Below are 27,504 nucleotides of genomic sequence, written 5' to 3' on the forward strand. Positions count from 1 at the left end.
ACCTAACAATGCAAGCCCTGGAAATTCAAGGCATTCAAATGCAGGAACTGTTAATTCAATGCATTATTTTTCAGTTAGTGCTATTCAGCATGCTTTTTTGTTTCAAAGACATAAGTCATTATTTTGCTTCCATACGTGTAATCCTAATAAGGATTAAAGCCATTGCATAATAAAACCTGAGGGAAATGGTTCCAAGGGCGGCCGAGCACCAAGAATTAATCCATTCTAAAGGCTTCACTGTTTTCTTAATGCAAGAGCGTTTGTTTACAGCTTAGTGATGGTGAATTATTGGTGTTTAGTTGCCATTAAGTCCACAGGGTACAGTAAAACGAAAGAAATAACTCACAGTTACCATGGAAACATATTTCGTATTAAAATAGATTCATATTTTAAATAAAATGAAAAGACAGTTAATAATGTCCTTAGATTTATCATCAGGTCAAGCTGAAAGAGGAACAGAGTGACATGACAGACACAGTGATGAAGCTTGTATGTGTTTGCAGTACACAAGCCATGGACGGTTAAAACAGCTGACTCCACTGTGTGACCGTCTCTCTCTCGCTCACACACATGCGCTCACACACACACACGCGATGCACAAAACTCCGCATTTGAACATTGAATAGCAAATACTTAAACTAACAAGAAAACATACTTACAGTCGCTCTTTCAGAAGGGTCAGACTGTCGTAGTAAAGTCAGAATGACCTCCTCTATAGGTTCATGAAATGTTCGTCCATAAAATGTGTTTCTATTCTGTTTTAAATAATTGTATAGATTCCTAAATGCATCTACTTTTGGAAAGCCAAATAAAGTGCCTTTGCTTTCGCCTAGATACACACAGCATCTCCCTGGCATGACTGCTTCAGTACTGTGTTACTGAAACCATGCCTTCTTTCTTTGCTTGAACATTTGAGAGGCGTTATGCAAATATTTCCACATAGTGATGTAGACATGTGGGGGCGTGTTTAAACAAGGCGTTTTAGCGGGGCGTGGAAGAGTCTTATCTTTGATAAAGAATTATCTCTTTGGATTTGATACTTTGGTCTTTGCAACTTCACAGATCTTCACTGCACCAAGAGCTTGTTACACTCCCAAGAGAAAGGAAAAATTTAAATTGCATCATATGACCGCTTTACATTTTTGTCATGTGATTATAAGCAGGAAATGTCCATCATATATCTGTAAAGAGAGCACCAAGCACATATACTCAAACATATTTTGGGGAAGGAAAAGGAGCCAAAGAGAGAGTGTTTCTGACACAGAGACACACACACACATTATGCTATTTAAAATTAAATCAAAATAACTTCTTGAGATCTATGTGTGAACCTGACCATCCATGCAGGGAGTTTCCCCACCTGTGGCTCAAGACTTTGGGAAAACGCCCCATGCAGCTCCACGCCACCCTAATAAGGACAAACAGGATTTAAAACACAGAAAAACTTAAGTGTTTGGTAAATATCTATATTGGCAGCACAAATTGGCATCAGCTATTTAATGTAATGTATACAAAAATGGGGACTAAAACTGAAACTCTTTATTGTGGGTTGAAAAGAGACAGACTCCACTGCAAAGCACAGTTTGTTGTTGTTTTAATCAAACACTTTCACAAATCTGGAATACAGTGGTTTTAGTTAACAGTAACAACAAAAAAAGATATTTTGCCATACTGTCGTTTTAGAAATTGTAGTGTTATGAACCATGTGAGCAACAGCTTGCAATGAAACGCAGGCTAGAGCTTAAGATGCTGAAATGTTATGTGGTTCAGATCAGGATCACTGACAGGTATTCAGACTGTGAGCTGTGCCGCCTCTTTCACTAAGGACTTCAGGGCACTGATGTCCCCCAGCAGTGAAGATATGCCCATGCAGCACCACTGCTCACCACCGCCGGCAGTAGAAGCACTGAAGGACTGCAGCTCCACACCTGCATCTGCCAAAACCCCTGACAAAGATAGGAAAGCATCAATAAACGAAGCTTTTTCAGAGCTCTGTTTTCTCAAACAGACTTTAAAGAGTCATTAGTCACCCTCATGCCATTCTAAACCCATAGGTGACCCTAGACCACAAAACAAGTCATATGGGTCAATTTTTTGAAAAATTTGGTTTGTTATAATAGGACACTATTTGGCCGAAATGCAACACTTTGAAAATCTGGAATCTGACGATGTAAAGAAAAAACAAATCATAGAGAAAATCACCATTAGAGTTGTCAAAATGTAGTTCTTAGCCATGCAGCTTACTAATAAAAAAAATAAAAAGTTTTGATACATTTACTGTAGGAAATTTACCACATATCTTTATCAAATACGATCTTTATTTAATATTCTAATGATTTTTGGCATTAAACAAAAATCTATAATTTTGACCCATGCAATGTATTTTTGTCTTTTGCTACAAATATACCCGTGCTACTTTTGACTGGTTTTGTGGTTCAGGGTCACATATGTCCGTCTTTCTTCCTAGATATTTTAAAGACTGCTTTATCACATATCATGAAAGTATATAGTGACCAAGGGGTAAAGACATCCATATGGCTTCAGATGACATGCAATTTGTTATGCAAGAATATTATATATGCATCCATATTATATTATATTATATTATATTATATTATATTATATATGTGTGTGTGTATGCATGCATGTATGTATGTATGTATGTATATATCGGTGCAGAATGTGAATCAGCCTTTACTGGTTACGGAGAGCAGGAGCTCAGTGGAGTTGGCGGCTTTGAAGAACAGCAGGTGTCCAGTGAGAGGAACAGGCTGTCGAAACACACTTCCATTCAGCTCCAGCAGCACAGGAAGCCCGGCTTGCACGGAGCCAACAGCCTTATAGCTACTGCCGTTCACAGAGACCTCCAGCACACACGCCTCACACTCACTGCCTTTATGATCCGTCTGCACCTGGAGGTTTGTGACATGGGGACAGAATAGAGCAGTGCTGGGAAAATAAACCACCTAGATGGCGCTTATACTTTAACAAACAGATTTTGTTAAGAATGAAAAAAATGGTTTTGTCAGGTAGTCTTACTGTAATTCCTGTCTCTGCAGCTAGGGGCAGTGCATTCACCAAGTTAGGGCCTTTCTGAGGAACTTCAGTGAGCAAACCTACTACAGCTGCTGAGCTCAAAAACCCAGTGGACTTCTTCAAGGACTCCCCTGAACAGCAAAAATAAATAAATACAGATTTTGTAATATTATATTTACACTATATAATACAATGTTATAATTCAGATATCTTGGTAGATAGCATCACTGTAATGATTAAAATGTAATGCCATTTGACCATAACAGGGTATTAAATTTAAGAAAAGCTAATAATTAAATTGATTGTAAATATATATGTATAAAGAATTTAAAATAATCTTATTTTGTTACTTGCAGCCACAATGACCATTAAAGTGACGTGACAATCAGCCAAGTATGGTGACCCATACTCAGAATTTGTGCTCTGCATTTAACCCATCCAAAGTGCACACACACACACACACACACACACTGTGAACACACACCCGGAGCAGTGTGCTGCGGCACCCGGGGAGCAGTTGGGGGTTCGGTGCCTTGCTCAAGGGCACCTAAAGTCGTGGTATTGAAGGTGGAGAGAGCACTGTACACGCACTCCCCCCACCCACAATTCCTGCCGGCCCAAGACTCGAACTCACAACCCTTCGATTGCGAGTCCGACTCTCTAACCATTAGGCCACGACTTCCCCATTAACTGACATCAGAGAACCATAAACATCAAAATGCATCGTTCAATCATTAAAAATATAAATTCTCAGCCAATTAAATATTTTACATCTAAGGGGTTCTGCTGACAAATGTTGGGAACCCCTGGACTACATTATAGTTCATCCAAAAATACTAATTCTGTTATCATTTAATTTTAATTATGTTCTTAATTTCATCAAGATTAAGTTCTAAAACTTAATGTGGATTAACGGTTTAATTCTCAGAAGAGTAGCATAAAATATGTTTGATAGACCACAAGCTCTGATATGTACATATGGAAGGGTAAATATTTAAGTCTTGTGTATTCTGCCATGCATCATGGAAATAACGTGTCCAGCAGTAAAAGAAAATGTACATACTCTCCTAACAATAGGATTGATTTCTTGTCATATTTCTTTTAAGAACGCATTCAGTTAATTTGTGAATGAAAACAATTTTGACAATATATTTGGATGAAATATTCCACATACCAAGTGATGTGACATGGACCTGACTGAAGGGTTCTTTAGAAGCAGTGCAGACCTTTAACACTCTGCCCATGGACTCTCCCAACAGGATCCACTGATGGGAGTCAGGAGAGAAAGAACTGGCCAACACCTGAGCATTCACCTGAGGATGGAGAAAAGTCTTCAAAGTTGTGGTCTTTCCTTCCCTATTGCGACATACATCTGAGTGAAACTGATTATTGAAAAAAGAAAAAGAATGCAGGGCAGGGAATGGGTTTTATATATCTGTCGATCACTGGATGAGGATGGAGCTGATTGTGACCTTGCAGCCAAATTTAATGATTGGAGAAGTCCGGCATGTGTCATCAGAAGAAAAAAAAAAAATACTTTTTTCCACTTTAAGATCAACTTGCATTGAAAATTCACCCCAAGTACAGTTGTAGGTGATTTAGGTTTTTGCAGTTAATATACTTTCTCCTGCCCCAATTTAATAGATAATGTAATAATTTTACACCATATCAGCATCAAAGGCTATATTAATGGAAAAAAAACTGAAGAATAATGAGATCTAAAATGATCTTAATACTTCAGTGAAGTATATACAATAAATTAACTATATTATTTAAATAATTTTCTTTGGGATTTTAGAAAAGCAGTTTTGGATAAATATCTGTGGTGAAAAGAATATTTGATGTTTGTCTTAAAATAAATGTGCATTATTTACAGCTACTTCTTTATTTGATAGTTGTTCTTAATCATTCAGATGAAACTTTATTTCCCACTTAACATAAATAAATAATTTGCTATTATTTTATATGTGGTTGAGAAAAAAAGAAAAGAAAAAGTCCATGAATGTCCATGAAAAACGTAACATCCTTTCATAAAAAGTAATTTGTGTCACTGTAAAACTAAGTGTGACTCACAGCTCCCACTAAAGCTTTGCCTGTGGCCATGTCCACAATCTGCAGGGCGATGTCCTTCCCACAGCGAGCCTGTGCTTCTTTAGTGCTGGCTCCGAGATGAGGACAGCTGATCACATTGGGGTGGTTCACCAGCGCCCTGTCCTTTGGGGGCTCCTAGACATCATTAGTAAGATTTTTAAATTTGTCTGCATGCAATGCCATTAATCAGTGGCAAAAAGCTAAAAACCTTCTCAGACTAAGTGATCAACAAATTCTGACCTCCACAAACACATCCAGCCCTGCTCCTCCACACTGTCCCGACTCAAGAGCCCGGAGGAGAGCGGCTTCATCGATGATGCCGCCACGGGCACAGTTCACCACCTTCACACCCTTCTTACACTTAGCAAATGAAGCGTCATTAAGGAGACCTGTGTAACATCACCAAAGGTCGGATTTTACACTAGGACAATTGAAACTAAATTACCGTATTTTTCGGACTATAAGTCGCATCAGTCCAAAAATACGTCATGACGAGGGAAAAAAAAACATAAGTCGCACTGGACTATAAGTCGCATTTATTTAGAACCAAGAAAAAACATTACCGTCTACAGCGCGAGAGGGCGCTCTATGTTGCTCAGTGGTAGACTACAGGAGCACTGAGCAGCATAGAGAGCCCTCTCGCGGCTGTAGACGGTAATGTTTTCACTTGGTTCTAAATAAATGCGACTTATAGTCCAGTGCGACTTATGTTTTTTTTCCTCATCATGACGTATTTTTGGACTGATGCGACTTATACTCACTTGGTTCAAATTAATTTTGATAAATAAGTCGCACCTGACTATAAGTCGCAGGACCAGCCAAACTATGAAAAAAAAGTGCGACTTATAGTCCGAAAAATACGGTAATTAAATAAGAACTGCAATATAGTCTAGTAGTGCAGTTATTAAGCAGCATAATAATAATTCACTCATTCATTTTATTATTATTAAAACAAATTAATATTATTATATAATATTTTTTATTATATAATAAATTATATATTTTTTATTTGGTTATAAAATGTTTATTAAAATTAAATCAACTGAAAAATAAAAATTCATTTCAGCCAACTATCCAGAAAAATTTCCTTTTTCATTTATTAAAAAAAAAAAAAAAAAAAAAAAAAAAAAAAAAAAAAAACATACCTTACCTTTAACTAAAATGGAAATAAATATAACAATAATTTGTTTTGAACCAGTTTTATAAATTTGTAGATATTTTTGAATGACACATTTGTATATAAATAAATATACACACTCAGGTTCTTAGTCTTGGCATGTAAGCAGCAGCGATACGAGGCAAAATAAAATCACCTTTTTTTTTTTTTACTGAAATGTGCAGCAAGTCGTCAAAATGTTTGTGTGTGTGTACCCGTGGTGGCAGCCATGAGTGGAGTGTGGACTGTGATATAATCACACTGTGGCCACAGCTCCTCCAGAGACATCTGCTCCACACCCCAGCCCGCAGAAACCTCTGGAGGGGTGATGGGGTCATAACCAATGGTCTACAAGGGATGCAAAAAATAGAAGCTTAAACTGCATTTGCATTTCAAGACAGGACAGTTTTTAGAACTCAATGAGCTTACCTTCATACCGAAGGACTGCATTCGTGTCGCCACCTCTTTGCCGATTCTACCGAGCCCTACAATCCCAAGAACTTTTCCATACAGCTCTGCGCCCATGAACTGCAAAATCATTAGCAAAGCACTCATCCATCTACTATCTACCATAACAACACATTCATTGATCACAATTGATTAGTGTCGACTGGCTTAACACAAACAGGAAAGTATGGCTATGGAATCACAACTCTGATGGTTCCTGAACTATGTATACTATGCACAAACTTTCAGTATGTGTAGAATACCTGGATGATTTGTCAAAATGTGCAATTTACAACATGATCGTGCATGCAATACTCTATCCCATAATGAAATGCCCTTAACATACTGTTAACAGCCACACGGAGGACAAAATGTGCACATACCTTTTTCCGATCCCATTTTCCATCTTTCATTGACATGACAGCTTGTGGAATATGTCTAGGAAATACAGAAAACCTTGAAATTTTTTTGAAAATATTATGATATAAAACAGGAATAACAATAAAGCAATCTTAAAGGGGTTATATCAGGTCCTTTTAATCAGTTTTTCCCCCCTGAGGCCCACTTATACATCTAGAGTCCAAAGCAGCCAAATTGAGTTTATTTAATTTACTACCCAATTTTTTATTTTATTGAAAATTATTTTCTACCCTATTTTAGGCCCAGAGACATCAGAGTTTTGAAAATTAAACCACATTTTATAATACAATTAATTCTCAAAACAATGAACAGAAGTCCTTTACTAAACAAGTTCTTTATTAATTTGACCAGTTTACCTAGACAAGCTCATCAAAAGAGCACAGGTGAGCTCAGCAGCACTGATTGTGTTTCCACTTGGAGTGCTAAAATTAGAAAAGATAGAAATACGAATAAACAAACACATTATATAAAAAATAAATAAACATTTAGGAAAGGAATTCCTGGCCATTCTAAGGAATGGTTCATGAAAATAAAGAAAATGTACTCCTAGACCATTCCAGATGTAGAGGAGTTTGTTTCTTCAACACCGAATTGGATCAGCTGTTTGGACTCTCATTCTGACGGCACCCATTCACTGCAATAGATCCATTGTTGAGCAAGTGATACAGTAGAATGCCAAATTTCTCCAAATCTGCTCCCACAAAGAAATAAATGCATCTACATCTTGGATGGCCTGAGGGCGAGTTCCTTAAGAGCAAATACTAATTTCTGAGTGAACTGTTCTTTTAACATCTCCTTCGATGTTAGCATGAGAGGCAATAAATGTTGTCAATTAATTTCTTAGTGAACTACTACATTAAGAAAAGAAGAAAGAATGGTGCAAAACTAGAGCAACCTGCTTTAGCAATGAAAACAAACAGAAATGAGGTCAGAGCAAGACTCAGCATGCTTCATTACTTCATGACAATAATGCCTCTCTTAGTCGCTGCATCCACATCCACGTTGTCTACGCCGGTTCCGGCCCGTCCAATGATCCTCAAGTTACTGCCAGCATTGACGACATCAGCAGTAACTTTGGTTGCTGATCGGACCACCAAACCATCATAATTCTTAGGAGTAAAAGAAATTAATAATAGATTATATTTGAGACATGTAAACAAAACTGGCATGTTGTTTCCCTAAGAAGAACAACATGTGACAAGAAAATAAATTACACATCAACATGCATTCAGCTTTTTAACTTAATGCACATGCCTTCCTGATAAAAGAAAAATGATATGCATTTTATTTACATCCTATCCGAGCAAATACCTAATAAATAAAAACACAACTAAAAACTCATGCACAGAGCAAAACACGTGCATTATGCACTGGAAAAACATACTTCGAATAAATAAGCTGATGCTTTACTTGGCTTCTATTAAATCATTAGTTAGGGAACGAGTCATATGGTGCAGATACAGGCTGCTGTTGCATCAGACTCGTGGAGAGGAGGAGGAGGAGGGGGGGGGGGGTGACAGTCACACACACAGACTTCAGCACATCCAACTGGCACACATTAATGCTAATATTTTACCACACGCCAAGCTGATGTTACTGCTGCTGCTGCTTTGGAGGACGCCATTCAAATCAAGGCACTTTATATTCCAATGAAGTGGCATGCGCTGAACTTGAGAGTCAATCAGTTGAAGAATCACTTAACGTTACCTGAATCTCTGCGATCAGCTCTTCTTTAGTCATCTGCTGCTTCTCCGTCACTTCAATGCCGTTCTCCAGCAGAATGGTTTTGCAGCATGGATCGACGCTTTCACTGATTAAAACGCGTTTGACTGATACCGGAGCCATTGCTGTTGATTCAGTGACTCGACTCTCCTCAGACTGACTGATGCTCGTGACGCTTTTTTAAAGATCTCTCCACGCATAAACTCCGCCCTTCACGCGCCTCCCTAAAAGTTCGTCCTATAACTTTTTTCATTTACAATTTTTTGCATTTAACTTTTATTCTTGCAATGCATGCATGTGTTTATTTATGTGTTCAGTTATTTTTATATTTATTCTCACATGTATTTGTTTTCACATTTACTTACAGTTGTATGTTTTAACATTATTTATTTTTTATTTTTTTATTTTTTTTATTTCTGCAAGTTTGAGTCTCTGTACTATGATAAGTTTATTATACAAATAATCTATTTATTTGAGATTAAAGAGAATGGAGGATGAAAAAGAAGGTTAGAACAGGTCAGTTGGACTAATTCTTCACACAAGATCGTGCATATGACCAATTACATGAGCACATGACAGAGATTTAAATAATTTAAAACGTTAAACATAAAATATATTTAAGTATGTCTTTGTCTAAGGCATATATTTTTTACTAAAGCTGGTTCATGTGGGTGTTTTTTGTTGTTTTTATTATTTTCTTTTGTTTGGTTAGTTCATGTATAGTATAATTTTTTATATAGTTTTTGGATTTTGTTTTGTGTTTTAAAAAAATGTTAGAAATAATAATAATAATAAAATAATTAAAGTAAAAAAAATGAATAAACTGCTTAATCGGCTCAGATTATTTTATAGATTTTTAGATTAAACATTATTAAGGTTTGTTGTTGTTTGCAAGTCTGAGGGATGAAATATGAGACTTAAATTCAACAGAAAAATGGAAGACACAAAGAACACATAAACCTTTTTTTCAGTCAATACAGAATTTTGCATGAAAAAAAAAATACAAATGTAATATCATATTCTATAGATAAATGCTTTGGGTTTTCCACACATACACACAAACACATAACTTTGTGAATAAAAATCTTTGAGAACAACACTGGTTTAGTTTCAAAATTTAAATAAGGAAGCAGTTACAATACACAACAAAAATAAATAAATAAATAAATATATATACAGTATAATTATATTATTAATAATAAAAATTATAATAATGGGGGGGGGGGGGGGTTAAATAAACAGGGGTATATTGAACAAAGCACATTACATTCACAGGAGAAGATTGAACAACTTACAAATTTCAAATGTTTTAAAAGCCTAAATAGCCCCAAAGCGATGCTTTATCTCGGCTGAGTTTATTTTCTAGAAGGCTGGCTGTTGAATGAGGCTACGCATGACGTCACCTACTTCACTTGCAGGGTTGCCAGGGAACAGTGTAACAGAAGTTCAAATGGTTGCCGAGCAACACAGTGTAGGGAGTCCAAACATGTTACCAAAGCTAGCCAAGTTTGCCGAAGCATTAAGGAATAAACATATATAAAGATATAAAGATCAACGAATGTGAGAGGACATAAAGAAGCAGTTAAGATGGCAACAACCTCAATTACAACAGGTGTCGTTCAGAACGGGCGGAAGAATGGCTCGAGTCAACGAGGTAAGGATGACTGGTGCACCAGGATAGCTAAAAGATTGTCTGTAAAATTATAATAATTAACGTTACTGGTCAAATGCACACAGTTATGAGCTCGGAGGTGGAGAAAAAGGAAGCGGATCTTCGTCAAATGGTAGTTTTGTCTAAATCGGAATGGCAGCGCGTGCAGGACAGTGTGAACGGACTCAATCTACAGAACCGGAGTGAGATTGCAGCGGCGCAAGAGCGCGAGGCGCTGCACATGCGCTCTAGAGAGCAAGTCAAACACTGGACCAATACCATCGCTGTAAGTACACACTATAGCGAGGGGCTTATATAGAGACAGATCAGTGGAGTACACACTGGAGTGTCTGGTTCCAGCTCTCGCGTTAGTCAGAATGAGCAATATTTGCTTGAAAAATCCACAATTCACGCTAAACATAATATGCGGAATTATATTTTTATTTTTTTAAGGAGAATATAAAAATATAAAATTATAAATATATAATTATCCTATCGTTGAGTCAATTAAGAACAATCAAGAATAATTCATAAAAAAATCATTATAATTGAGAAAGAAGTGTGTATTCTAAAATTATTCTAATATAATTAATAAAACTATTAAAATACAATATAAATAAAATAAAACTATTCTGAAAATATTTTAATTCTATTCTTAAAAAAATATCTAACTAGCTTTCTAATCTTTTTGTATTGTATCCGTTTTCTTGTCATTTATTATACAATTAACAAAAGCAAAAAATACCTCTAACACTAGATTGCTCTATTCTTTATTCTATTCTATCTGTTTTCTTTTTATTTACTATTTAATTAAATTGCCCTTGCTATGTGACACTGTGTTTAAGATAACTGAGACTTGTTATAGTACTTGTATATCACTGCTCTTTTGTTGTTTTTATTGCTTCCATTGTCCTCATTTGTAAGTCGCTTTGGATAAAAGTGTCTGCTAAAAGACTAAATGTAAAAATAATTTATATAATAATTTATCAGAAATATCCCTGTGATAATTTTGTACACATTGATATGACTGTATTTGTGTCTAGAACAATGTTATTGTTGATAGTAAAACTAAACTAAAATTAAAACCTTAAAGAAATGTTGTGAAATAAAATAGTTTACTGAAATAAAATAAATATAAAATATTTTTAGTTTCAGCTAGTTTTAATTGAAAAAATCTTATAGTATTTATAATTAAGTTCAACTTCATGTACTAAAATAATTAAAATAAAAACTGAATAAATTAATAAACGCTTCATGTATAAAACAAAAATATCAAAAAATTATAAAAACACAACAAAATGACTAAAATATATATATGTGTGTGTGTGTGTGTACTTTTATCCATCCAATTTAATTTTTTCCTATGTCTCTGTTATAATATTAATTTTGATTGTAGTTGATTAATTTGAATGCTGTCTTGATGTAATATTCTGGGGTTTTCTTAACAAAAAATAAAAGTAAAATAAAAATCATAATTAATATAAATGCTTGGGCTAATATAAGCTATGCATTTGACTTGTGCAAAAAGTCTTCCATGGAGAAAAACAGATGTTTTTTTCCTTAAAGGGACAGCGACAAAAAAAGCTAGAGGCGAAAAAATTTCGAGAGGCGATTGAAGAAGAGGAGCGGAAACAAATTGACATAGAAGAAGCAAAATACCAGGCCCAGATACGGAAGGAGGCCATCGAGAAAGCAAAAGCCCAGCAGTACTACCAGACCGACAGAGTGAAAGGCTTCCATGTCTGTGTCTCTCATTATTTAATCACACTTTTCTGATGTGAAACATTACTAGAAACTATTCTTTTGTTTTTTATAGAGTGCTCTGCTGCTGGCAGAGGTTCTGAAGGAAAGAGAGGCTCAGATTGAACTAAAATGCATGAAGCAAAATGCCAGAAGAGACATAGACACCGATATCCTGGCCGAAATAGCTTCCAGAGAAGAACAGGACCTTCAGCAGGAGCAACAGAAAGCCATACAGAGGAAACAAGACCAACTGGCCACTGCTGAGAGTGTGAAACAACAGTAAGGAGACATTAAAGTGCTTCAGTGCATTCAGCAACAATGATGTAGTTAATACGAAAGTACCTGATAAAAAGAACCTGATGTTTCCTGCTATATTAGGATGAATGATCATGAATTGAAGAAAGAGCAGGAGAGACAGGAGGTCAAGCGTGAGGCTGAAGAAGTTGAGCGACTCAGAGATCTTCATCTGTGGGAACAGTCCATGAACGAGCGCAAGAAACAGGAAGAGAAGAGAAGCGTGATGAAGGCTCATCAGGTAAGGCGCTTGTTCAACAACATTTACAGATAGAGTGAATCAGATGCTGTTTTGAAATCTGTTCTTCTGTCTTCCATCAGGACTATTTGACCAACAGAGAGCTTATGAAAGCAGCAGAGGCTCAGAGGCAGGAGGAAGAGGAGGAGAAACGCAAGCAGCTTGCCAAACATAAAGAAAAAGTCGTGAAAATGAGGAAAGAGAAGCAGGAGGAAATATTTAGGTACTGTAAATTACATGCTAATACAGTGTAAATTTGTCTTGTGGGTATAAATGCCAGGATTCCCACCAGTGCCAGAAAAGATTCATTTTCAGTAGCTTTTTTTTTTTTTTCATTTTTGAAGGCATTTCTTCCAACTGTATTTGGGGCATTTTTGCTATTTTAAAACATCATGAGCTTTCCGTGTTATTTAAGGATTATATATATATATATATATACTGTTATTTTTTATTTTTTTTTTTTATTTTTTTGTATGTCTGTAGTTTTTATTATTTTAGTACTTCAAGGTGAGCTAAATGAGATTGAAAAAAAAAATATATATATAATAATATATAAAAAAATATATTAAATATATAAAAATATATATTTTTTTCAGTCAACATTTAAACTAAGTAACACTTTTTTTTAAGTTTTACTATCTTTAGTACTTCTACTGCAACTTATTTTATTTCACTTAGTTGCTAAATATATATATCATATACTAATAAATTCAAAAGACTGTAACCCGACATACAAAATGGATGTACATTTTTTTTTTACAACATTGGTTAAGAAAAAGTTATGAGAGTTCGTTGTGTGGGAACCCTGGCAAGAAAGATTAATTCTCTTCACTGCTTGCTTTGTCTCAGCACTGGGCTTGTATTTGCATTTTGTTTTGCTTTAGAGAGATCCAGAGACAAAGACAGACTATTATACAGAAGTTAGCAGTACAGAAGCAGCAACAAATAAGCAATGAGGAACAGATCATCGCGAAAGCAGTCGCTGAACGTGAGGCCAAACAGGCTCGAGAACAGCGTGAGAAAGAAGAAAAACATGCAGCCATGTTGAACTCCATCACTGCACACAGACAGTCCAAGGTAAATAACCTCTTCTTCATGTATTTGTGCAAACAGATGATTTAACTCTTCAAAGTTTGTCTAGTAATGAATGATTATTTAGATGATTATTTGATTAAACTAAGACAACTAATGACAAGAGGCCATGTATTACAGTGGTTTTGTCACAGTAATATTGCATTTACGACAATTTACGTTTGTGTACATAATTTGAAATACATACACTTTTTTTTAACCCTGTATTAGAGGAAAGAGCAAGAACAAAAGACAGAAGAGGAGAGACAAAAAGCCCTGGAGATGCTGAATGCAAAGAAGGAAGCAGATAAAATCTTCATGAAAAAACAAGAACTCCAAGCTCAAAAAGCTAGAGAAGAAGGAAAAACACTACAAGACATCTATATACAGGAAATGGTGGGTTTAGCTCTTAAAGGAACACTCGCTGGTCTTGACATACTAACTCACCTGGGACATCTAAGATGTACATGAGTTTGTTTCTTCGTCAGAACAGATTTGAAGAAATGTAGCATTATATCACTTGCTCAACAATGACAGTGAATGGGTGCCGTCAGAATGAGAGTCCAAACAGCTGATAAAAACATCACAATAATCCACAAGTAATCCACACCACTCCAGTCCACCAGTTAATGTCTTGAGAAGAGAAAAACTGCATGTTTGTAAGAAACAAATTCATTATTAAGACAATTTAGCTTTGAATCATTGCTGCCAGCTAAAATACAAGTCCTCTAATTTTGAAAAAGCCATCTTGTCTGAATCAGGAGGGAAATATGCACAGATCAAGCACCATTTACAAGCAAAAACAGTTCTAAACAAATATAATGTGGATTTTAGAGGACAACATGGGGTGGACTTTTTTTTTCACTGGAGGAAGCGTTATTATGAATGATAGACATTAAAGTTAAAAAACACCTTAATGATGGTTTTGTTTCTTACAAACAACCAGCTTTCTCTTCACAAGACATAAAATGATGGACTGGAGTGGTGTGTATTACTTGTGGATTATTGTGATGTTTTTATCAGCTATTTGGACTTTCATTCTGACGGCACCCATTCACTGCAGATCATCCATTGGTGAGCAAGTAATATGAAGCGAAATATCTCCGAATATGTTTAAAAATTTTAAACAAACTTCTCTTAATCTTGGATTGCCTGAGGGTGAGTAATGCAAAATATTTTTTCTGCCAAAATTTCGATATTTGAGTGAACTGTTCCTTTAAATGTGTTTTATGCTATGCATGTAACTATGATTTCTTTCAAATGCAACATGGGTTTTTGTGAAGGCTGAGAAACATGCAAGGCATCAGCGTACAAATAAAGAAGAGAAGGACTTTGCTGAGAGGAACACTGCTCTCATCGTTGAGGAGGAACACCAGTTTCAGAAATACGCCGAACAGGTCTTCGAAACAGCTGGGAAGGCAGGGAGAAACACCTTCCCGCTCATGAAAGCTGCCAGAGAGGGCATCGGAGGGGGTCTGGGGCCCGTGTTTGGTGGGCTTAGACCAAGTTATCTAGTCCATGATGAGTCGGGTGTTGAGATGCCCAGTTATGTGAGCGGCACCACTCAAAACATAAAAGAGCTGCACGAGACCCCTGACATTCAACAGTCCAAGAAAAGACTAGGATTCACCTTGTAAAACTTCACCACAGCTGGTTATAATCACTCTCTCATACTTTGCAATAATAAAAATTGTATGCAAAAGAAATTGTAATCGCAGTGTTTTGATTAAAATATTGCTTTTTAACCTCAAATCTAATTTCTTGTTACACAATTTAGTTTATGTTTTTTTTTTTTAATTTAGAAATATTCTGATGTATAAAAAACTTGGTTATAAAAAAAGTTTTATTCCTGGAAACTTAATAGTAATAGTCAAAACAAGCTTAGTTAAAAGTCAAATTAAAGTATGATTTGCTTTGGGATGCCTGTATAAAAATATTTAAATCTATTAAATATCAATAAATTATAACTAATAATTATTTTCCTGTTACCTGAAAGGAGTTAATTTAAAACAATTTGATATTTTAGCTTCTTTTCTTTCTTTTTTTTTTTTGCATTATACAAGAAAAACACAGACAATGACCAAGATAGGCATTATTTCTACAATAAAACAAGATTATTAATATTAATATGATGGCAACATTGTTAACATCTATACCCTCAATCCTGGATAAATCTTTTTTTTTATGTTTTGTATTTCCCCCCTTTTTAACAGCAACTAAATATTTTAGCATTTTCAAAAGTAGCCACACTTTGCCTAAATTGCAATTTTAAATCATGAAATAAATATATTGTCCAGAATAGTCAACCATCAATACAATTAAATATTTTAAAAAATTTATAATTAAATATCGGGAGTTTAAAAAATGTATTTGTTTATATATTAATTGTAATATGAATGTAATGATGTATTCTTGTAATGATAATGATTTGCACATGCTTTATTGCTATATATAATTTTTTTCATATATTTCCTATTATCTATTTAATATTAGCGTATTAATAAATAATAATAACTCTAAATAATATCGTGTATATATCCCTCCTCCAAACAAAATCATTATTTTTCATGTTTTTTACTACAAAGCATGACTTTTATTTTGACAGACACCATGACTTTTGGCTGTGAGCTGCCTTAAACAGGAAGCAGGTATTAGGATTGACCCATAATAAAGGCCTTTATTCTGTATATCTATGATGTCACCCAAGATTTGCTCTCAACTTTTATGTAGGTGTTTGCTAGCAGACATGTTAAGGGCATTAGGTAACTTAAGAGTTTGACAAATCAAAATTCAGCTGATTTAAGTTATGGAAAAAGCAAAACTAAGAAGCTTTTAGCAAGATTTTTATACTTATACTTTTTTTGTGTGGTAACAAAACAGAGGACATGTGTACATGGTGACATTATGCACATATATATGTAAAATATTAGTAGTATTAGATTTATTTTATATGTTGCATATTGTATAATATTGTAATCGAACTGTTACTGCTTTTGAAAAACATGTATAATGTCAGAAAGTAATTAAAACTTGTTCATCAAGGGTGCGTTAAATTGTTTAAAAGTGGCAGTAAATACATTTAGAGTACATTATTCTTAGACTTCTTACAACCTTGATTCCAGAGAAGTTGGGACATTTTGTAAAATGCTATAAAATCAAGAATCTGTGATTTGTTAGTTCTCTTTAACGTTTATGTACATTTAGACATTTAGCAGACACTTTTATCCAAAACGACTTACAAATAAAGACAATGGAAGCAATTTAAACCAACAAAAGAGTATACAATATACAACTCATATGCTTTTATTGATTGATTGCCATTTAATGTGATATAATTTACTGTTTAAAAGTTTGGGCCAGATAAGATTATTATTTTTTTTCTCTCTCATGTCTCTCATGCTCACCAAAGCTATATTTATTTAATAAAAAATAAATACAGTAAAAAAACCTGTAATATTATGAAATATTATTATAATTTAAAATAAATGTTTTCTATTTGAATATATTTTAAAATGTATTTTATTCCTGTGATGCAAAGCTGTATTTTCCTCATCATTCCTCCAGTCTTCAGTGTCACATGATTCTTCAGAAATCATTCTAATATGCTGATTTGCTCCAAAAACAGACATAATATGATTCTCTAAATCTGTCTAGCATTGCCTTTGATTTCCGGGACTCCAAATCATTCTGCAAAAATTCCTGGCACATGAAAGGAGAGGCCCTGATGAGGGAAAAGACATTTGGAGAATTTAGGATATCTTGTATTTCTTGTATTAAAATGTTATTTGATTGTCCGCCGGTTCCCGCCGATGACTAGGAAGTTTTAAATCATTACAACATTATCTTGAAATGGTAGACATCAGATTGTTTGCAGACTGGGTAATCTGCAAGATTAGTAATGCAATCTTATTTTAATTGCTCATTTTGTAACAAGTGATATTACTTATGTGAATTTTCATTCACAAGGAAGAAATGCATAGCTGTTTGCCTTTTAATATGTATTTATTATGCATCGTATATAAAAGAAAAGAGGTGTGTGTTGTGGCAGACTAAAGAGTAATGACAGACGGTTGATCTTTGACTAAAAATGTGTTTAGTTAAGGTTTGAAATTCATTATCTTTTAGTATAGGCTACGAAGTCTAATATCATAAGCCCCCCATCCCGTCAACCAAGACCGCAGACACCCCCCTTACTTATATATATATATATATATATATATATATATATATATATATATATATATATATATAGGCTATAATAGAGTATTGGCACCTCTTTTGGGCCACTTAAAGCACTGTGTATGGATAACAAAAAAAAATTATTTAATTTTGGCATCCATTGTAGAAACTGCACCACATTTCACAACATAACCTAACATGAAATATAAATCTGTGGTTATTTTTACTCTTAAAGTCAACATGAGACATCATTCACTATACATTTTACTATGTTAAAGAAGAGGGATGAATAGTTTGTAATGTTAGCATCAAAATAAATTTGTTTTAGTTGCAATTCATTTCGATTCAAACTTTCAAAGACGGGGAATGTGCATTATAGTAAATATAGTAAATGTTTGGTTCTTGTTGTTGCTTTTCCTGCTTTAAAATATAATTACACTTTTCTATTGGATACAAACTATAAAAAGTGATTATGATGTTTTAAAGTTTAGGCATCTTTGCTGCATTTAATCTCATAGTAACGCAGGAGGCACCGGCAGCATATCGCATCTCTCGTATCATTCCAGTCCACTGTTTCTTGTCCTCCTCATACCTGTTAAAAAAGAGGGGTTTTTAGATTTAGTCCCAATTGCAATGATACATTACATGTTAAAAGTTAAAAATTTAGTCCCAACTGCAATGATACATTACATGTTAAAAGTTTAAAAATATATTTAGTTTAGATTTCTTTTTTTTTTTCTTTTTTTTTTGCGATTTCAAAAGTTAAAAAATTTGGGGTCAATCAGTTCATTTTTGAAAGAAGTCTCCGAGGCTGCATTTACTTGATCAAAAATACAGGAAAACAGTAGTATCGTGAAATATTATTACCATATTTAAAATAAGTTTATTTATTTATATGTATATATATATTAATATCTAATTTATTCCTGTGATGCAAAGCTAAATTTTCAGCATCATTACTCCATTCTTCAGTGCCACATGATCCTTCAGAAATCATTCTAATATACAGATTTTATTTATTTAATAACTGTGATACAGGATTCTTTGATGAATAGAAAGTTCAAAAGAACAGCAATTATTTAAAAAAGAAATATCTGTTAAATATTTGATCCCATAATAGTGCTTGGTGAATATAAACCAGATGGACTTTTGCTGCAACACTTACTGCCAGATGTCAGTGATTTCTGATGGGACACACTGTTTGTCCTCGTTCTCCTGCACCGCGAAGCCGCCCACAGCATACAGGACACCAGCAGCACTGACCAAATTCACAGAACTTCTCTCCTGCATAAACTCAGAGAACGGCTCCCATCTACAAGGGGAAAAAACGGTTAGTTCTGTAGAGGATAACAGGAAAACTACCACAATATTCCAGTTCAGTAAACATAAGGGTGACTTTAAAATAATATTTTTCCCTATTTTTGTAATTTATGTCTCAAATGAAAAAGTTATTATAAATATTATAATAATCTCCAATCTATATGGTTCAAACAAAAAAATATTTTGCTGAGAACATTGTTGTAATTGGTGATTATTTTATAGGTTTTCCATGTGTTCTCAATATCATTTTATACTTACAAGAGCCAGTTCCTTTGTGACATCATTCTCCTGGAAGTGACTTAATTTTGGAGGGAAAACTGTTTGGCACGTCTCTGTTTTAAATCCTTCACTGATCACTGGCTAACTTTAGCTTTAATTTAGAGTATCTTTGCACTTTTTTAAATACTTGTGGTTTCAGGATTACGTGTCAGTTAAAAATGAGTGATGTATTACGTACTTGTTCGTCCCAAAGTCATAGGCTTCACTAGAGGATAAAAGGCCGTCTTCATTGACCCCTCCAACCACAATGATCTTTCCTTTGTGGACTACGGCTCCAAACATGGACCTGGGTGTCTTCATGGCCGCCAACTCTTTCCATTCGGACTTCTTGTGGTTGTATGCAAACATCTTGTTGATGGTTTTACTGTTCCAGAGATTAAAACGAGCAATTACGCCTAATTTCAGGCTTTTATTTTGTATTTAAGTTTATGTTAATTAAAATCTGACTTACTTCTCATCCGTCTTTCCTCCTATGCAGTAAACTAGTCCGTTGTGTGAGATCACACTGTGACCGTGAATTCTTAAGGGCAGTTTTTTGGTCTCCTGCCACTTCATCTTACTGCCAAGAGCAACAACAAGTAATTAGATGGACTTCTTTGGCTCATGTAGCAGAAAATGTAGAAGAAACTTACTCGACATCATAACACAGCACTGAGTCCAGAGATTCATTGCTCTGCAGGTCTTTACCAGCAACTGCAAACAAGAGGTTTTCAAACTCCCCCACGGCAAACAGACATCTGGGCGATGGCATCGGTGGCAGGGCGATCCAGTTTGGAGAATGAGTGTCCAGCTGAAGAATATGCATGATTTTAAATGAATTACGAATGTATGTAACTTTAGTTTTATTTTCCTTGCCTTTGTACTAGGTCTGTTAATGATTTGGAACTTTTCTGCACCTAGAAATATAAAGTCATACAATTAAATGAATAGTGCACCCAAAATTAAAAATCTAGTCAACATTTATTCGCCTTCATGTCATTCCATGTCAGTATGCAACACAAAAGTGGGGTTTTTACCCTTAAAAATATGAACCCAGGATCATTCTTAACTAAAACTAAAACCTTAAAAATGTTTATTACTTAAAATATTTAACATTAAATATGAAAAACCTAATCTTATTTTATTTTAGCTAATTGCCAAGGGAAAGATTTTTTATTTTTTAATTAGCTTGATGTACAAAAATAACTAAAACTAAAATAAAAAAAAAGTCATATAAAAAAATTGCCATAAATAGATATACTGAAAAAAGTCCCAAAAAAAATAACAAAAACATTTGCATTTTTTTGTTTGGATGTCTGAAAATGCGATTCGTGTTTAAAACCACAAGAGTATTCATAACCAAGGGTTAAAAGGAAGACAACACATGGCTAGGTACAATGTGAAAAGCTGTAAAAAATTTCATATAGAAAATATCACTCTTTTCTGTAAGTCAAAGGGACTTTGGCTGTAAGCTCCAAAAAATGGCAATAAATAATAATAATAATAAATAAATGTTACGCTACCATAAAATTTGTCTTATGTGCAAGTCCCGTGTCACCGAAAGAAAACAGAACAACCTTATGGCGAGTAAATGATGAGATAATTTCCATTTTGAATAAATCACGATCTTGACAACAATAATAGCATCTACAACCTCGTTTTTAAAAGGCGGGCAATTTCTAATTAAATGTCAATGATTTTATCGCTCTTCAGCTGAAAAAACAACCCTTACTTAAAATGATTTAATCAAAATCGTTTCTCTATGTTGTTTAACTTATTCTATGAGAATAGATATGACCACACCACAGCTATAAAAATTGAGTTGTAGTTATAATCCTTGCCGTAAACAACCTTTTGTTAAATAAATGAGTGACTTGGTCTAACCTGGTAGAAATAGCACTGCAGTGGTGATTCCTTGTCTTCATCAACAAACAGTCCTCCCAAAACATAGAGCAGGTTCTTCTTCGACGTGATGCTAACATGATTTCGAGGTATCTGCTCTGCCATGGCTGCAAGGAAGCATTCGTTTTCATCAGCATCATAGGCCACAGCCGCCGTGTCGTTTATCATCAGGATGAGATCCCTGTTGAACATCCCCAGCCGTTTGCTGTTATTGAGATAACCAGGCAAGACTTTTCCCCCCTCTTCCCCTTCGCCATTCTCGCCCTCCTTATCTTGTGGAAGTTTTCCAGCAAAAGCCTCTTTGATGACCTTCAGCTTCTTGGCGAGCTCAGGGTCTGCCTTGATGATGTCGTCCTTTTCCACCTTCTCCTTGAAGTATTTCTCAGGTAGTAATCGGAAACGGATGTGATCGAAAGCATCTCCCAAAGCTTTCGTCCGGTTCTCCTTGTTCTTCCGGACCCATTTCATCACGAGCTCGAACACGACCTCTTCTTTTTCCACGTTTAGAGCATCGCACCCGATGATAGCGAACAACTCGGGAGCGTTGAAGTCAAGAAAGTCCTCATCCTTGGATAAAGTCTCAAAACGCTCTGCTATAAAGTCCCTAGCAGCTATAGCAAGTCTAGGGCAGTTCAAAACCAGTCCCATTCTGAAATTGGCCAAGCAGTTAGCCAAAGAAAGCTTGTTTTGTAGATAGTTGACGCAAATGGTGAACACCGATGGGATTTGGAATCTGTTGGCGACTGCGAAGACGTCTTGTACATTCTCATCTGTGATTTCAATGTCTGCCGAATAGAGATAGTTCACAATCATGTCCATAATAGTGGGATCCACGTTTTCCAGCACTACTTCCCTGCTGGAGTCTTTCTTCTCAACACCATCTTCAGTAAAGTACAGCTCTCGGAAATACGGGCTACATGCCGCCATGATGAGTCTGTGGCAGGGCAGACACCGATCTCCAACCTTCAGAATACAATCCACAAACTTGTTCTCCTTTAGAAGTTCCTTCAAACCGTCCTGGAGCAGGGTGCTCTGAAAGAGCCTCAGGTCCTCCTTGATACTCACGGGTTCCATCTCAAATGTTGCAGGTCTCGAAGAGGATGCTGTACTTCCTCTTGTCTTGCCGTCTCAGTTGAAAGAGGCTGAAATAACACAGAGCCCCAACACAACCCCCCCGCGATTTAAGTCCGCCCCTCTAAATATAGACCCCTCATAAAGTCAGAAAGAATTCAGGCTGACCAAACGGGAGCCCAGTGTCACATCATGCAGCTGTCAAAGACTGAAAAAGACAACTGTGAACCTTGGACACACTCAGAGGTCAGGGGTGTTTTGTCAATGAATGTGTTTGGTGCTGTATGACTACAGGATGGAAGGAGTGACGTGTCAGTAGGAATTCAACAGGTGTCTTGACAGTTTTAAATAATTGTAAAGGTGCATGTCATTACCTCCGTTTTGGACATGGTGTCATTTGTACAATTAGTAAGTTTATAGATCGGTGACTCATTAATGTCATGGTTTCTATTTAAAAATGAAAATGGTGTCATTATTTATGCACTTTCATGATATATATATGTATATTTTTGTTGTTGTTTTTATTTTTGGAGCTTTACAGACTATAACCGGTAATTGTAAATAGCAAATAATGAGTGTACATTTTTCTAAATTTACATTTTGGTTTCACAGAAAACATGACGGCACACAAGTTTTGAACAACATGAGGGTGAGTAAATAATTATTTTTGTGAAGTATTCCTTTAAATACTCTTTTTACTTTACAACCTTCTGTCGCTTTAAATGTCAGCAAACAACAGCCGTGTTAATCAGCTCTTCTGGTCATTTGTGGAGTAGTTGAGCTCCTCTGGCACATTTTTAAACAGACCTGTTAATCCTGAGCCAACAAACTGCACGTGTTGGTTTGATCAACCCACTACTATGAAAGCGGCTTAAACAAGTGTCGAAAAACATGATTAAACAACAATTTCCATCATCATTTTCACTCGTACATTTATTACAACACAACAGCAAAATCAGCACGTAAAGTTCTCTACATAAAACCAATATACATATATTATTTTGTATATAACACGTATATGAATGTTCTTATTTCTGTGTCTATTCATCTAACACAAAAGTTTAAAAATGAACTTTTATTTTTTCCAGCATTTTTCTCATTACATACACTTGGTTCACATTTGATTTGTAAACATAAATAATTATACAATATCAAAAAAATGCTCTGGAAATAAATACAATTTGGACATTTTGCTAATGAAAAAATCTTTATATTGGATATAAACAATGCAATGCCAAAATACGTAATTTTTTAACCCATGACTTCCCAGAGTCCCTGTAGTGTGAATCCATCTTTTAATTTCTCTATAGCCAGACCCAGCTCTTCAGAGAACACCGGCTCACGATCATGTTGCTTAAGAAGAAGAAAAGATGTCATTTAAATGGAAAGTTCCTCTAGACTGATAGATAGATATACAGACCGACAGACATAGAATTTACCTTATTTCCATCTGCAAAATAAGCCTTGAGGTGAATAAGAGAAGAAAAAGCACATCAGTGATTGTCTGTGTAATAAAATCTACTATAAGTATTAAATAACAGAATGTTTCTGATGTCAGAATCATCAGAGCTCTGTGTAAACATTTCTGATACCAGGCAACAAAAGTCTGTGTTGATGGGACATTGTGAGTTGTGGCTTATGCGATCTGCTATTTTCAGCATGTGAGAGATGCACACACACACACACACACACACACACACAGCACTGTGTTGAAAGCAGAGTGTCATTATCTCTGAGAGTAGCACATGAGGTAAAACTCACGGTAAAAGCGTCTGTGTGCTCATCTGGCTCAATCTCCACGTCATCAGGCGGCTGATCTACTGTCAGCTCCTCCAGAGGCTGAGGCTGAGACAGAAAGCTTATGATATTTACCAACTTTTTTGCTTTTAATTTACTGAAAAATGGAGCCATTCTAGCCAAGTTTAATACTGATGAACAAAATTATTGTGCTTTTCAATATAGATCGAAACATCTTCAATACTACCTTTTCTTCCATCTCATATTCCACACCAAAAATGGGGTTTGCCGAGTACACTTTGTGTAAGGAGTTGATTTCCTTCACTGCATCTTGTAACTTGTTCGTTGGGTCGATCTTGAATCCCAGCACATATCCTCCTGTCTAACAGAGAGAAAAAAGCACAAAATGTCACAACGGAATTAATTCCACATCGACAACCGTTCAATAGTTTTGGGGTGTGTATGATCGATCTATAATAATGTTCAAGGCTGCATTTATTTGATTAAAAATACAGTAATATTGTGAGATATTATAACAATTTAAAATAACTGTTTTCTATTTGAATATATTTAGGAATTTAATTTCCTGTGATCATTACTCCAATCTTCAGTGTCACATGATCTTCAGAACTATTCTATGATGATTTGCATCTCAAGAAACATTTATTATTATCAAATGTGGAAAACATTTGTGTGGAAAGCGTGATACATTTTTTAAAGATTCTTTGATAAGCAGAAAGATTACAAGAACAGCATTTATTGAAAAATTTAAATATTTTGTAAAATAAATATCTTTATTGTCACTTTTGGTCAACGTAAAGTGTCCGTGCTAAATCATTTCTTTAAAAAAAAATTGCCTGGTAAATGTACAAAATAGTATCTCATCAAAAATGATAATAATGTTAAGAAAATATGTGCTTTTAATGAAATTTTAGGGTCATTACAGGTCACATTATACGACATAAATGTTATTTGTCCAGTGAACTTGGTTCAAACTTACCTGTTGAGAGCTCTCAATCACAAGAGCATGTCCAAATTTAGAGTCTCTAATCCTTATTGAGCGCTTCAGACAAAATAATAGGAAAAAGAAATCACAGTTACTACTCATTACTGATGGCTGAGTCTTTTGAAGCAAAAGAAACACTCACAATTTGTAAATAGGGAATGCTGACGTTGAAGCTTTCGTTCATGTTGGCATGCCACACTATCCTCACATTAGTAATGAAAAACGTTCCAAGATTACCCTGAAACACAAGCCCATGCTTTGTTGTTTAACGGCACAGCAACAGACATTTCTCAGTCAAACTCCTATTAAACAATCAATCCACTGAAAATACCTGATCACTAGACAGGTTCCAGACTCCATTGATTTTGTCATAAACCTGCTCCTGCGGCAGAAGCCTCAGCTGTTTATTCTGAATAAGAGCTCCTCTTAGCTTCAGATCTCGATACATTTTGGAAGTTTCATAAGCTCTGAAAGAAACACAAATAATAAGTTAACTGTACTAATACTTTACAAGTAAAGGCATGGCTTAATATTTCTTATTATTTGTGTCAGCTGAATGAATAAAATACAAAAATATATATATTTTATTAACATTGCAATCATTTCGGCATAATATTTTGTTCTATTTTGTATTAAGTTTATCCTATGCAACATCTCTTATAGGCTTTCCTATAATAATATTTCATCTGAATAATTGATTTTATTTAAAGGTTCAAATTAACCAATCAAAAACTCTACTTTCTGGTGCTTTCTGTTTTGTCAGATTATGTGGTATTTCTTTATGTCCCTCCCTCCTAAGAAAAAATGTTTTTAAGTATTAAACATTTCTTCAAAGTGCTGCTTAAAATACTTTTAACTGTAGTTAAAAATAAAAAATTTAGAATGTATTATTCTGCAGTTCACAGAATATTGTATATATTGAGCTACAGATCTAAATGCTAGATTTAGTTTGTTAATTTAGTCAATATGCTAACTCAAAAAAAAAGGAATAGAAAAATAGATTATTTGAACTTTTATTAGTCACTAAAGTGGTCTAATGGTGTCATTATGTATTGCTTATGTACCTGTGAACAGCAATGACAGATGTGAACAGTCTTGGACTTCCTGGGACCACATTGGTGAATATGAACTCAAATCTAGTGTTATTAGATTTGGTTAATATGTAAAGTGCTTCAGTCTGACCTCTCAGTTTCTGGAAAAAAGAGAAGATTTTATATCAGCCATTGAAAAGAATGAGGGAAAACATGCATCAAGATGACTCACTGAATTCGCTGTCCTCGTGGTGATATTTATAATGCAGTTGTATCCCACAGCTGTTAATAAATAAAAACAGAAGACAAATAAAAAGGTAAGAGACAACTGATGTCAAGCAGCTCTCCGATGCATGAATGATTACATCACAAATGAAGAATTGGTTTGACTTAAATACAAGAAAAGCATCCAGATGCTGTTTTATGAGTGCACTGTCATCTGTCCAGTGCAATGAAAGATGTAACGCTCACACAAGTTGACTCTTGGTAGTGCCAGTGAATGCCAGATTATCCTCAGATTGGTAACCAGGAGTCTTCCTGTATAAAGACAAAACGAGATGTCCCGATTAATACAACTTAATATACATACATAAAGATAACCACGTGTAACAAGGCTGAAATAATACACTTATTCACCTCTGTCACCATTATTTCCCTTTGTGTCCTCGATTGAATCCAGGCAGTCGATCAGGTTTTCGCCTGGTCTGGTTTTCATCTGGCTTAAGTGAAGAAGAGAGGAGAATAAAACACTAACGTCAAATGGTTGTAGTGTCTGAGCTAGCAGATTAGCCTCGGAACTTACTGCGGAGTGATGTCAAATCTCACGTCTCTGTCCTCCCAGAGAACGTCTAACACCGACGCCATCACAAGTCCTTACTGTCGGCGCTTTATACGCGAAACTAAACCAAAGGAAATATAGTTTTCTTTCGATAATATTGACTGAAGCTCTGTCACTGTGCAAGAGGATTTAGCGCAGAGCGTCTTCACGTCACCACGGTAACATCAGTGAGTACGGCGGTCCGGAAGGGACAAACCGTGATTATCTAAGTAGATTTATCATGCTTGCATCTCAACAACAACAAAAAAAATTGTATATAATGGAAAAGTTCTTTCTTTTTTTTGTTATTAAAT

General features: G+C 35.1%; 4 protein-coding genes across 5 annotated transcripts; 1 reads left to right on the top strand and 3 right to left on the bottom strand.

Annotated features, from left to right (window-relative positions):
* Positions 1–1,577: 1,577 nt before the first annotated feature.
* On the bottom strand, positions 1,578–9,050 carry LOC132095513 (D-3-phosphoglycerate dehydrogenase-like). The gene is made up of 12 exons (XM_059500584.1): positions 8,858–9,050; positions 8,108–8,259; positions 7,507–7,572; positions 7,114–7,168; positions 6,713–6,811; positions 6,499–6,631; positions 5,368–5,516; positions 5,110–5,262; positions 4,211–4,349; positions 3,040–3,167; positions 2,699–2,912; positions 1,578–1,946 (listed from the first exon to the last, which is right to left on the bottom strand). The coding sequence occupies exons 1-12, from the start codon at positions 8,993–8,995 to the stop codon at positions 1,792–1,794; spliced, it is 1,581 nt and encodes a 526-aa protein (XP_059356567.1). The 5' UTR covers positions 8,996–9,050; the 3' UTR covers positions 1,578–1,791.
* A 1,262-nt stretch (positions 9,051–10,312) lies between these two features.
* On the top strand, positions 10,313–15,575 carry LOC132094802 (cilia- and flagella- associated protein 210-like). The gene is made up of 9 exons (XM_059499434.1): positions 10,313–10,526; positions 10,610–10,809; positions 12,090–12,263; positions 12,340–12,545; positions 12,645–12,801; positions 12,882–13,021; positions 13,683–13,875; positions 14,101–14,265; positions 15,153–15,575. The coding sequence occupies exons 1-9, from the start codon at positions 10,460–10,462 to the stop codon at positions 15,504–15,506; spliced, it is 1,656 nt and encodes a 551-aa protein (XP_059355417.1). The 5' UTR covers positions 10,313–10,459; the 3' UTR covers positions 15,507–15,575.
* Positions 15,576–18,195: 2,620 nt separating this feature from the next.
* On the bottom strand, positions 18,196–22,993 carry LOC132095514 (kelch-like protein 41a). The gene is made up of 6 exons (XM_059500585.1): positions 21,511–22,993; positions 20,280–20,437; positions 20,099–20,206; positions 19,826–20,011; positions 19,214–19,360; positions 18,196–18,640 (listed from the first exon to the last, which is right to left on the bottom strand). Exons 1-6 carry the CDS (start codon positions 22,600–22,602, stop codon positions 18,529–18,531), a joined length of 1,803 nt encoding a protein of 600 aa, XP_059356568.1. The 5' UTR covers positions 22,603–22,993; the 3' UTR covers positions 18,196–18,528.
* Positions 22,994–23,514: 521 nt separating this feature from the next.
* LOC132095515 (Bardet-Biedl syndrome 5 protein homolog) lies at positions 23,515–27,398 on the bottom strand. 2 transcript variants are annotated; one of them, XM_059500586.1, is made up of 12 exons: positions 27,176–27,398; positions 27,010–27,092; positions 26,845–26,910; positions 26,606–26,655; positions 26,407–26,534; positions 25,674–25,809; positions 25,485–25,580; positions 25,337–25,399; positions 24,584–24,718; positions 24,361–24,444; positions 24,039–24,062; positions 23,515–23,952 (listed from the first exon to the last, which is right to left on the bottom strand). In XM_059500586.1, the coding sequence occupies exons 1-12, from the start codon at positions 27,235–27,237 to the stop codon at positions 23,851–23,853; spliced, it is 1,029 nt and encodes a 342-aa protein (XP_059356569.1). In that variant the 5' UTR covers positions 27,238–27,398; the 3' UTR covers positions 23,515–23,850. The 2 variants fall into 2 exon arrangements, with proteins under 2 accessions (XP_059356569.1, XP_059356571.1); XM_059500588.1 differs by having other exon boundaries at positions 27,010–27,088; positions 27,176–27,379.
* Positions 27,399–27,504: the final 106 nt, after the last annotated feature.

This window comes from Carassius carassius, chromosome 19 (genome assembly GCF_963082965.1).
Source record: "Carassius carassius chromosome 19, fCarCar2.1, whole genome shotgun sequence".
NCBI classification, from domain to species: domain Eukaryota; kingdom Metazoa; phylum Chordata; class Actinopteri; order Cypriniformes; family Cyprinidae; genus Carassius; species Carassius carassius.

What these genes read in the sequence shown, in the direction of transcription:
- LOC132095513 (XM_059500584.1), bottom strand. Translation starts at nt 8,995, where the DNA reads ATGGCTCCGGTATCAGTCAAACGCGTTTTAATCAGTGAAAGCGTCGAT. An exon ending in GCAAAGCTTTAGTGGGAGCT is followed by an intron (nt 4,350 to 5,109) that starts GTGAGTCACACT and finishes CTCCATCCTCAG; the next exon opens with GTGAATGCTCAGGTGTTGGC. An exon ending in GGTCCATGTCACATCACTTG is followed by an intron (nt 3,168 to 4,210) that starts GTATGTGGAATA and finishes TTTGCTGTTCAG; the next exon opens with GGGAGTCCTTGAAGAAGTCC.
- LOC132094802 (XM_059499434.1), top strand. Translation starts at nt 10,460, where the DNA reads ATGGCAACAACCTCAATTACAACAGGTGTCGTTCAGAACGGGCGGAAG. An exon ending in ACTGGACCAATACCATCGCT is followed by an intron (nt 10,810 to 12,089) that starts GTAAGTACACAC and finishes TTTTCCTTAAAG; the next exon opens with GGACAGCGACAAAAAAAGCT. An exon ending in AAGCAGGAGGAAATATTTAG is followed by an intron (nt 13,022 to 13,682) that starts GTACTGTAAATT and finishes GTTTTGCTTTAG; the next exon opens with AGAGATCCAGAGACAAAGAC.
- LOC132095514 (XM_059500585.1), bottom strand. Translation starts at nt 22,602, where the DNA reads ATGGAACCCGTGAGTATCAAGGAGGACCTGAGGCTCTTTCAGAGCACC. An exon ending in TGCAGTGCTATTTCTACCAG is followed by an intron (nt 20,438 to 21,510) that starts GTTAGACCAAGT and finishes CATATTCTTCAG; the next exon opens with CTGGACACTCATTCTCCAAA. An exon ending in GAAATCACTGACATCTGGCA is followed by an intron (nt 18,641 to 19,213) that starts GTAAGTGTTGCA and finishes CTTTTTTAACAG; the next exon opens with GTATGAGGAGGACAAGAAAC.
- LOC132095515 (XM_059500586.1), bottom strand. Translation starts at nt 27,237, where the DNA reads ATGGCGTCGGTGTTAGACGTTCTCTGGGAGGACAGAGACGTGAGATTT. An exon ending in AGATTTGACATCACTCCGCA is followed by an intron (nt 27,093 to 27,175) that starts GTAAGTTCCGAG and finishes TCTTCACTTAAG; the next exon opens with CCAGATGAAAACCAGACCAG. An exon ending in AGCACACAGACGCTTTTACC is followed by an intron (nt 24,063 to 24,360) that starts GTGAGTTTTACC and finishes ATTCACCTCAAG; the next exon opens with GCTTATTTTGCAGATGGAAA.